The 10,501-nt window shown below is 57.6% G+C and overlaps 1 protein-coding gene across 7 annotated transcripts in view; it reads right to left on the reverse strand.

The window, feature by feature from the left end:
• CFAP46 (cilia and flagella associated protein 46) overlaps positions 1–7,783 on the reverse strand; it is a 95,786-nt gene extending 88,003 nt beyond the window's left edge. For all 7 annotated transcript variants that reach the window (XR_003421383.2, XR_008292032.1, XM_053207019.1 and 4 more), the window contains exons 1-8: positions 7,632–7,783; positions 7,033–7,157; positions 6,686–6,817; positions 6,040–6,104; positions 3,969–4,133; positions 2,979–3,102; positions 2,418–2,512; positions 1,524–1,634 (exon numbers count right to left, since the gene is read on the reverse strand). Coding sequence is in view for 5 of the 7 variants with exons in the window: in XM_053207019.1 (XP_053062994.1) it covers positions 1,524–1,634; positions 2,418–2,512; positions 2,979–3,102; positions 3,969–4,133; positions 6,040–6,104; positions 6,686–6,817; positions 7,033–7,157; positions 7,632–7,680 (866 nt within the window). In the remaining 2 variants the exon portion in view is untranslated. The remainder of the gene's footprint in view (positions 1–1,523; positions 1,635–2,417; positions 2,513–2,978; positions 3,103–3,968; positions 4,134–6,039; positions 6,105–6,685; positions 6,818–7,032; positions 7,158–7,631) is intronic.
• Between the last annotated feature and the right edge of the window lie 2,718 nt (positions 7,784–10,501).

A 10,501-nucleotide genomic window follows, 5' to 3' on the forward strand; every position in this document is an offset into this window, starting at 1 on the left:
GGCACAGGGAGGTCATCAGTGTGCACTGTTGAAGCCCCCATGTCTGTGACAGTTTGTGACGTAGCAGCTGAAAATAGACCCCGCCTATGAGTTTTCTAGGGCTCCTGGGACCAATTACCCCAAACGAGGTGGCCTAACAGCAACAAGTTAATCTCTAAAGTTCTAGAGGCCCGGAGACTGAGATGGAGGTCCCAGGACCACACCCCTTCTGACGGCTCCGGGGCAAGATCCTTCCTTGCTCTGCGGGCTTCTGGTGTTTGCTGGCCATCCGTAGTGTTCCTCAGTTTGCGACCACGGCTCTCCCGTGTCTGCCTCTATCGTCACCGGCCTTCCTCCCCAGGGGCATCCGTGCCCCAAACCTCTCTCTTCTCATAAGGACAAAAATCAGTGCTCGGGGCCCATCCTCATCCAGTGTGATCTCATCTCGACTTGATTACATCCACAAAACCCTATTTCCAAATGAGATCATGTTCACCGGCAGCAAAGGTTAGGACTTGAACGATCTTTTGGGGGGGCTCAATGCCACCCATAACACCCTCAAGTCAACTAACAAATGATGGATGGAAAAAGTATATAAATAATCACTGCGGACAATGGCCAGGATGTTTCACGTGTTCGGAGTGCAGAGTTGATGAGAAAATCGGTGGGATTTATCAAGGGATCAATTCTCAACAGCGGGACTTCGAAGGGCCCAGACACGGCTGAGGGTCACATCTCAGTGACCCTGGGGGACGCGCACACGGATCACAAAGCGATACGGTAACTGCAGCAGCCACACCAACGGGGTGTGGTTGTGCTCGCTCCGTCCTTTTATGTCAACGTGACAACGTGACAGTGGATTGGGAAGCAAACCCATCATCTCTGCGGGAATAAACTGCAAAGTACATTCTGGTTCATTCTGTCAGCCTCTGGCTCAGCTACCCACTCCTGGGAATCTGACCCGGGACTTATCCTAAACTCAAACAGCACTGAGAGGATTCTGGAAGGCACAGAACTGAGACACTGAAATGCGGGGTGTAAGATGCTGTAGTGACCTGAAAGGCACCTACACTTAGAAGTCAAATTTGGGGGCGCCTGGGTGGCTCAGTCGGTTAAGCGGCCGACTTCAGCTCAAGTCACAATCTCGCGGTCCGTGAGTTTGAGCCCCACGTCGGGCTCTGTGCTGACAGCTCAGAGCCTGGAGCCTGTTTCAGATTCTGTGTCTCCCTCTCTCTGACCCTCCCCCATTCATACTCTGTCTCTCTCTGTCTCAAAAATAAATAAACGTTAAAAAAAATTTTTTTAATAAAAAAAAAAAGAAGTCAAATTTGATTTAGAGTCCAATATGCAGTTACGTGTCCCGAATGCTCCCCAAACGGTACACACCTCAAGACCAAAAAAGACAGTGGGAGGAAATATATGAAACCCTCCACAATGGCCGAGGCCCATACGGTACTTAGGACGGCCTTTTCTGTCTTCTCACATTTCCTACACTTGCGAGTTTCACGTAGTGATTACGGACGTGTGGAACTGGAGACACTTACTTTTCCTCTCTGATTGAAGGGAAGCGCTCGTGATTGTAATAACTTAAGTGTTTATAGGTCTTCTTCAGAATTGCGCTGACATCTTCAGGTAACTCATTTTTATCCAATTTCCTAGAATGTATTCAAACATTAAATAACGAAGATGTCATGTCAGATTTGTTCAAATTATCCTAAGAGAAACTCCCAAGTCTACGAGCCTGTGTTTCCCACTCAACAGAAGGCCTGAAAAGTCGCTCCTCCTTCGTTCCTTCTCTCTCCAAGAGGACGTCTCACACTCCTTATCGTCCTCACTCCCAGAGCAAGCTTTCTTCCTGAACAGACCCTCTGCTGGGACCCGAGCCAGAAGACGGCTCCCTCGTGGGCTGGCTTGGCCCTTCGTACCTCCCCTGCCGGGCACCCTGGGTCGGCAACCTGCCCGCTTCCGGACATCTGCCCTCTCCTCACACCCGCACTGCCCCTCACACGCGCTGATCTCCTCACACACTCACTGCCCCTCACACACACTCGTCTCCCACCGCCCTTTCTTCGCACACAGTGGATCTCCCCCTTCCTAAAGCCCTGTTGCAGGTGTGTGCCCGGGCACATTTCCACTCTTCGTTTGCTCTGACCCACCCGTCAGGGTTTTACCCATTCCCTACTGTTGTTTTTCTCAATGTCAGGGTCAAATGTCACGCCACCCCCGGAAGGTCCCGTCAGACGGTCGCACCCAGCTGGAGACTGTCTCCTCCTAAACCACTTTCCTCACCCATGGCAGCCTCTCTGGCTGCTTCCGAGTAAAGGGAGGCAACGCAGAGTCCCGTCCTCCGGGCCCAGGCCTCAGCCACCCCGGCACGGCCATAGCCCCTCAGGCAGCACAGAGACACTGGCCAGCCCCTCAAGTCCTAAAGCACTTACGCTTTCAGCACGTTCATGTGGTAGGTGACAGACAGGCTTATGGAGGTTCTCTTTTCTTCCTTTAACTGAAGCTCATCCAGTAATTCATGGCGCACCTGTTGTCAAACGGAATTGAGCTATTAACTGATTTAAACAAAAGATTAGGTAGAGGGCCAGGTATCCGTTGTTATATTACATACATCCTCCTTTAAAACTAGTATTTGGAATGAGCAAGTGTCTTCTCATTAACTGTGCTTATGTTCGGTTTTCACAGCCAACCCGCGCTGTCTCCGCACGGAAGTGAGTGGTCGGTGATGCTCCTCATACAGGTTGTTGGGGTTTACAACGACTTTATCGCAACACATTTTCTGCGACCCTTTTTAATTCAGTGATGCTGCGAGTGAAGTGTTCAAAGATCACAATGAAAGCAAAAGATCTTGTTTTGTTTTGCTGATGCACGTGCACTGTGTGTATGCTTTTGTGCCTCTCAGTGGGTGGACGGGGCTGTTTGTCTACACCGTTTTCTGAAAATGACACTTAAGAACATCACTTCTGCCTCCGTTTTTCAACATGCCAGCTTACCATAACAGAAAAGATGTGTCGGTATTTCTGGGGCACGTTAGCTTTTATAAAGGGCGCTGCGGTGGCACAAAACGTCGCGGCCTCCTCCTTTTTTCCAGCTTGTAGATAACACTCCAGAAGCTCCCTGGATGATGCAAAATGCTGGACGTGACGGAATCGTTTTTCGCTGCACGTGTCTAATAACCAGGTTAGTATGCATGTATTATTTTCACATCTCACAAGCTTCAGGAAGTCACCCGGCTCGGCCCCCCCGGTGCGGCTCACCGGGGCCGAGAGAGCACTCCTGCTCCCGGCGCGGCAGGAGGGAAAAAGGGAATATTCGCACCGAAACTCCCTAAGACGTTTAAAATAAGCTTTTTCAAAAAAACATCATATTCGTATCGATTTTCTCTTAAAAGCTCCCCACGTAGCCATAAAGCAGGTGAAGAAAGCGTCTAGATTCCCGATTCCAACTTCAGGGAAGACCCTCTGGCTCGTCTCGTGGACGCCCACCCGGCCGCTGCCCGCACACGGCACTCCCCAAACACGGGGTGAGTCTGGCCGCTGCTCACTCCTCCCCGCACAAAGACCGCGTGCTGACATCTCACTGTGGCTCCTCAGGGCCGTCCCTGTGGTGATGCCTTGGCGTGTGCTTCCCTCAATAGGGCCGTTCGGGCTGAGTTTACGTTGCTAAAATGTCTACTGCATTAATAGTTACGGAACGAAGTTTTTAGAACCACGAACCAGGACTGTGACACAAGCTTTCATTTCCTACGTTTTGAGTCTGAACGCTCAGCTTGTGACACCCACATGATCAGCACGCTGCGATTTCATCCCGAGATATCATTAGACAAGCGCACAGAACATGCACTTCTAACTACAGAGTCCAAAGCAATGCCCTACACCCTGCAGTGTAAGTCCCACCCAGTGAAGGTGGGAGGGGAAGCAGGTCAGAGGCTGCACGGGGCCGTCGGGTAGGGACCCGAGGCCGGGCGGGCCACCTCCACTCACAGCATCAGCTCTGCCTGCCACTCCTTGTCTTCCTCCTCGGTTTGGTTTAACACGTTTACGATCTGGGAGAGGCTGGAGATCAGATGGTGACGATATCCCGGCTTGAGAAACGGCCTCACCATTTGCCAGTAGAGGACAGATGCGTTATATACCAGGAAGTGATACCTGCGACCCGAGCAGAGGAAGTCTGAGACTAGGCCACAAGGCTCTCCCCAGCCCCTTCGGGCATCTCCAGTAGATGGCAGCAGCAGCATCTGAGCTGCCCCCGGCCCACACTGCCAGAGTGAGCAGAGCCCTCCCTGGGGTGGCCACGGGCACCCTGCCCAGAAGGGGTTGGTGGCTCCAAGTTCAGCCCCGGCCATGGTCACCCCGCCACATGACTCCTGAGCCCAGAGACCCCTTCACTCATTCAGTCAATCCCAAAGTGACCAGCTCCCTGTGAAAATGCACCAGTCAGCAAGGTCTCCTTTGGTTCCCAAGGGATAGACAAGAACGGGCAAGAGGAGGGGGAATCAAGGAAAGCCTCCTGGAGGAAGCAACACCCTGCTGAGACCTGGTATGCGATGAGCAATCAGCCGGGACAGCAGTGCAGGTGCAGGGTCCGGCAGGCAGAAGAAGGAGAGCAAATCTTTAGGGAGCAAAACTCCCAAACCTGCACATGATAGAGCCAAGTGGGGGAGGAAGAGGGGAGCAGGGACACCCCCGGAAGCTGGGCTTTTTCCTGAGGGCTGGAAGCAGGTGCCGACCAAGAGAATCACAGCGGCCGATCTGCCTTTCCCGCTCCGGCCTCTCCGAGGGGCCGGCTCTGCCTTGCAAGACTCCAGGCGCCCGGCGGTCCACACTGCTCCCCTGGTGGGCGAGCGCCGTGGATGCCTGCTCTTACCCCGGATGGAGGAAGGACCCAGGGCACGGCAACAAAACAAGTCTGTCTGCTCCTTCAAGGGGCTCACTCAGAGCCCCTCTCGTTCTCTGCCAAGCTGCGCCCTTGTCTATTTGTAAAGATGGTCCTGCCAGCCGCCAAGGTCGCCCAACAGGCAGTCTGCAGGTGCCCCCAAGATCCCCTGGATGCAGGCTGCCTGCCACTCCCGCTTCACGGTTCCAGGACATGGTCCCCTTGAAATACCCACTTCCCTTAGCACACGTCCCCAGTGAGGAGGGTCTGTGGGGCTGGGCCCGGTTCCCCAGCACCCACAGCAGGGGCTGCCAGAGGGGGCCGTGAGCAGCACCTACTAGATCACCGGATGCGTGAATCTGGGATTTATTTACACCCGAACCTCCTTTACATGTTGGATCCTACTTAAGTAGGTTGTAGGAACACCAGTTCGTATGCAAGCTTAACAGCTTCGAGAGTAGTTCTTGAAAACCGAAACGTTGGGGCGCCTGGGTGGCGCAGTCGGTTAAGCGTCCGACTTCAGCCGGGTCACGATCTCGCGGTCCGTGAGTTCGAGCCCCGCATCAGGCTCTGGGCTGATGGCTCGGAGCCTGGAGCCTGTTTCCGATTCTGTGTCTCCCTCTCTCTCTGCCCCTCCCCCGTTCGTGCTCTGTCTCTCTCCGTCCCAAAAATAAATAAATAAATTTAAAAAAAAACGTTGAAAAAAAAAATTTAGAAAACCGAAACGATGATTAAGTAGAAAACGGTGCTGGAGCGTTAGCCGAATCACCACAGATACGAGGCCTTGGCCCGGGCCATCCACCGGGGGAGAAATAGGTAAGTGGAGGCAGCAGGGGGAGGGGACCCTGCGGCTGAACCCTCAGAGAGGCCCAGAAAGTAAGGGAGCCACGGAGACCGGGCCAAGGAGAGGTTCCCAGAGAGAAGGCAGACAAAAGTCACGTGCAGACCACAGAAACCACAGAACAGAGGAAACGATGAGGCTGGGGGGGGGGGACGATGCGCCTGTGCGGCCCAACTCCGCACATTAGAGACGAGCACACAGCCGTACGTGCACCCCAAACACAGACCAGGACAAGGAAAACCCCTACAGTCTGAACAGGTGCCAGCGCTCGGTGACCCCTGGTTTGGTACCTTTTACACACAATCCCCATTAGAGACGGCCGAGTCCATCGGGCCTACCTGGGTTCTCCTTTCGCAAAGTTTATTGCTTTCATATACTGAGTCACGCAATTTTCAAACTCCTCCTAAAACGACATAAAGAATATGCACAATTACACTGAATCTGCCACTAGAACATCGACCGTGGCTCGTGGTCCCTTTGGTGACCATCAAACCGCACGACAGGCTGGCCTGGCACCCCGAGTGTAGGCAGGCGGGGCTGGGGCGCATGCGCGCTCTCTGCAGGTTCCCCTCTGCCTGGCCCGAGGGCGGCTGTTCCGGGCATGACCCCCGCACAAATGTCCAACGGGAGCTCAGGGAAAGGGCGGGAGCAGGAAACTCGGCCAGTTTCCCGTCGCTGAACACGACGCCGCTCGCCTGCCTCTCCACGAAGAGTACTTTCGGATCTGTCTAGCCCGACGCATTTTGGAAGCGGGGGGGGGGGGGGGGGGAGACCTGACTATTTCGACACAAGATGTAAAACTTCGAGGAGGCTCAAGGCAGCCTGGCGGTTTGGGGGGGGGGGCGGGGAGCTGAGCGGGACAATTAGGTACTGATTTGCGAATGGCCAACGGGCACATGGTGTGGCCTGTCTCACTGACGTGCTAAGGTTGTGCACAGGAAGATGGCACGCTCAGACGCACAATAAAGGCCATGGGGCTCTCACCAGGTTTTCGGTGGACTTGGGGGCGCAGAGCTGGGCCCGGCACAGGTGCGCTCGGCCCAGGAACTGGGTGACCGGCCCCTTGGCCTTGAAGTACATCTGGATGCAGTCCTCGCTCACGTCCGGCTGCCCCATCTGCGAGACCACACGGCACCATGGAAGGCCCCAGAAAGCCGCCCCTGGCGGCCCGTCTCCCCTCCAGCAAAGCCCTGAGGGAGTGGCTGGAGGACCGATCTGATGACAGGGAGCCAGCACCTTCCTGCCCCATTTCCTGCTTCCGGTAAACCCAGAACAGAGACCTCCAGAAGGCTCCCCCCGCACCCCCCACCAGGACCCCGGGGAGTAGGCACCTTCAGGGCCTGTTCCGCACACAGAACAAACAGGTCAGGGCTGAAGCTTTCTGTGGGGTCAAACTCGGATTTCCCCAGGTTGGCCGACTTGATCAGCTGGTAGGCTCTCTGCAGGGAGGCAGCATCTAGGCGGTCGACATGGAGGCGGGTTTGGGCTGGGGAAAGCACGCCTGGCACCACTGAGCAAGGTGGGGACGGTCGGGAGGGTGAGGAGGGGTCTGGGGTCCTCCCTGCACGGCCCCCTGCCCCCTCCAGCAGCCCGAGCCTCAGCAGCGGCCCTGACAACGCCTCCTTTTAAAAGGGCGTCTCGGTTTACCGTCGCCCAGGTCAACCAAAGGCGAGAAGCGCGGGTTTCACTCGGTCACTGTGTCCCGGGGCAACTGGAGGGGGGGGGGGGGGAGGGGGGCGGGGCTCGGCGGGTCCCAGGGCGTCTCTGGGTCATGGGTCTGGCACCTGCTGGAGCTCCCCAGGGTCGCGGGGGGTCCCAGCGCTGGGGTGGGGAGGGTTCAGGGGTCGCGGGACCTGCCAAGGTGGGAATTCGGAACCGGGCGGGACCGGGCCCGCCCGGGGCAGAGCGGAGGGTCGGGGCCCCCGCCCACCTTGCTGGCTCTCGGCGTGGGCCAGCTCCTGCGTGATGACCAGGTCCATGGCGCTGCGACCCCCGGCTGGTTGGCTTCTTCCCTCTAGTGGCTGGCGGTTGCCTAGCAACCAAGATGGACGCGGAACCGGTCCTACGGGTCGGCGACGGGGCCACACTACTCGGGAAGCGAATCGCCACCGGGCGGCCATCCCACGTGCGTTCGTCCCAGCTCCCGGGGACGAGGACTTGGGGGCGGGGCCGAGGCCCCGGGGGGCGTGCCCGAGCTGGCCCGCGCCCCCCCACCTCTCAGAGACCCCCGCCCACCCCCCTGGACGGCGCTCCAGCCGAGCCTCCCCGCGTCCCCGCCCGGCAAGGATGCCCCTAGTCTGGCCCTGAGCCGCGGCGGACCGCGCTCACAGGACCCCGGAATGCATTCCCGCCTGCCGTAGCTCATTCCCGCATCCATCCATCCATCCATCCACCCACCCTACAGACGGCAGTTCGCCCCTGCCTGGGTCGGGGCTGGGGCGCGGGGGAGCCGGCTTGCGGGGAGAGGTCATCAGGCTAACCGTGAATGCCGTGCCTAGGGGTCGGCTCCCGAGGGGGTCGCGCGAGCACGGGACGGGTGAGCAGACATCTGCAAGGGAGAGGAGGCTCGCCACCGGGGGACGACGAGAACAGCACCTGTGCAGGCCCGGAGCGGGGAGGGGCGCTGGGGAGGGCGACTGGGCTGGGCTGGGCTGGGCTGCGGGGGCGGGGGGGGGGGGTGGAGCGGGGGCGCGGGGGCGCCAGGCGGGAGCGGGTCCCTCTCCTCCCGGGGCGCTGGGCGCCCGGTCTCCGCGTTTTCTGAGGTCAGGCGGAGACTGTCTTTGGGGAGGGTGAAGGCTCGCCCACATGCCGCGGGCAGGAGAGGAGAGCGGGTCTGGGTGACGAGGGTGGGGCCAAAGAGGCCAGGAGGCCGAAGCCCTGGGGCTACGGGGGTGGCCTGGGCGTGCACCGGCGCCCGCCGGGAGCTCCAGGAGCGGACTGGGCGCGTGGCAGCTCCGGAGCAGGTCGTGGGCGTTCCGTCTGGGCACGCGGGACGCCGAGGTACTCGAGCTCACGTTCGCGGGAAGGCTCCCGGCTGCGCGGACGGCTCTGAGCCGAGGTGCGGCCTGCGCACCGCCGCACTGCTGTGTGCGGAGCTGGGCTGCAGACCAGCCTTGCAGCAGCAGGGAGCGCTGCAGGGGAGACGCTGGCGGACCGAGAGGTGGAAGGGAGGACTGCAGAGCCGGTCTGGGAGCCAAGGTCGGGGTCGGGGGAGGGGGTCTGCTCGGTCAGATATGGCCACGAGGTCAGTAAGAGGAGCACTGAGAAAGCGCGTTTGGGATTAGCAAGGTGAAGGCTGTGGGTGATCCAAGCCACTAGCGCGGCCAGATGGCCTTGAAGGAGAGCAGTGTTGGAGGGCTCACACCACTTCATCTCAGGCCTTCCTGGAAGGCTGCGGCGTTTAAGACAGTGTGGGCCAGTGGAGCAGAGCAGAGTTCAGAACCAGATCCCATGTCCGTAGTCCACCGAAGGCACCAGCTGTGCTGATTCAATGGGGCAAAGGAGCCTTTTCCGCAGCGATGCCAGAGCCCCCGGGAGGTGGGTGGGCATGGGGACACGCAGCCCCTGCACCGTGCCGGGCCGGAACTTTCACTTGAGCGGGGTCATAGGCTTACAGGGAATGGAAATGTTTGAAAGAGGGAAGCAAAATATCACACCATCTTGGAGCAGGCAGAAGTTTCCCACCTAGGGCACGAAAAGGGAAACCATAAAGGAAGAAAATAAATCTGTCATCAAAAGGAAAACCTGTGCTCCTTGAAAGACTGTTAAGAAAATGAACAGGCAAACTGCCGATCGGAAGAGAAAATTCACAATAAGTACACCTGACACAGGAGCTGTGCCAAGGTTATCTTTTTAAAAGCCAATAAATCAATAACAAAAGGCAAAAGCACAAAAAATCTGGGCGGAAGACAGCAAATAGACGCAGGGCGGTAGAAGATAGGGTTATCTTGTAAGCACACGAAAGGGGCTCGGCGTCCTGGGTAGTGCGGGAAGTGTTGCACATTCCAACCAAAGTGAGAAACCGTTACAGGCCCAGGAGAGTTGCTGAAGACTGGCCATGATGAACAGCACTGAGATACCGCAACTGGGACCCTAGCACGCTGCTGGTGGGAGCGTAAAATGCTACAAACGCTGAGAACCAGAAAGTGTTTGACGAAGTTAAACACGACCCCACGATCTTCCTTTCAGAGCTTTCCCCAAGAGAAATGAGGTGTCTGCGTTCATATTAGCCCCAAAGCGGAAACAACCCAACTACCCAACAGTAAACAAACTGTGGGGTGCTCGCACAATCGCCTCTCAGCCACGGAAGAGACTGAGCCGGGGACACCCCACCACCGAGGCGGATGCGTCTGAACAGCGGAGAGCAAGGGAACCAGGAGTCAGAGTCCTCTCTGCGGGTCCGTTTCCACCCGGTTCCAGAACAGGCAGGAGGAACCAAAGACCATGGGGATCAGGGTGGGGCTAAGCGCTCAGGGGTGGCAGGCAAGTCCACGCCTTTTCTGGTGTGTCGGGCACCCAGCTGTATTCCCCTCAGAACTCCCCTGGGGCGCCTGGGGGGCTCCGTCGGTTAAGCCTCTGACTCCTGATTTCAGCTCCGGTCATGACCTCACGGTTTTCGAGATGGAGCCCTGTGTCAGGCTCTGCGATGACACTGTGGAGCCTGCTTGGGATTCTCTCTCTCCCTCTCCCTCTGCCCCCCCCCCCCGTTCTCTCTCTCTCAAAATTAGTAAATAAAATAAAACAACACCAAACTCCCTGGAGTCACCGTTCACCGTGGGGCATCTTATCTTACTTCAGTTG

This window comes from Acinonyx jubatus, chromosome D2 (assembly GCF_027475565.1).
Source record: "Acinonyx jubatus isolate Ajub_Pintada_27869175 chromosome D2, VMU_Ajub_asm_v1.0, whole genome shotgun sequence".
NCBI classification, from domain to species: Eukaryota; Metazoa; Chordata; class Mammalia; order Carnivora; family Felidae; genus Acinonyx; species Acinonyx jubatus.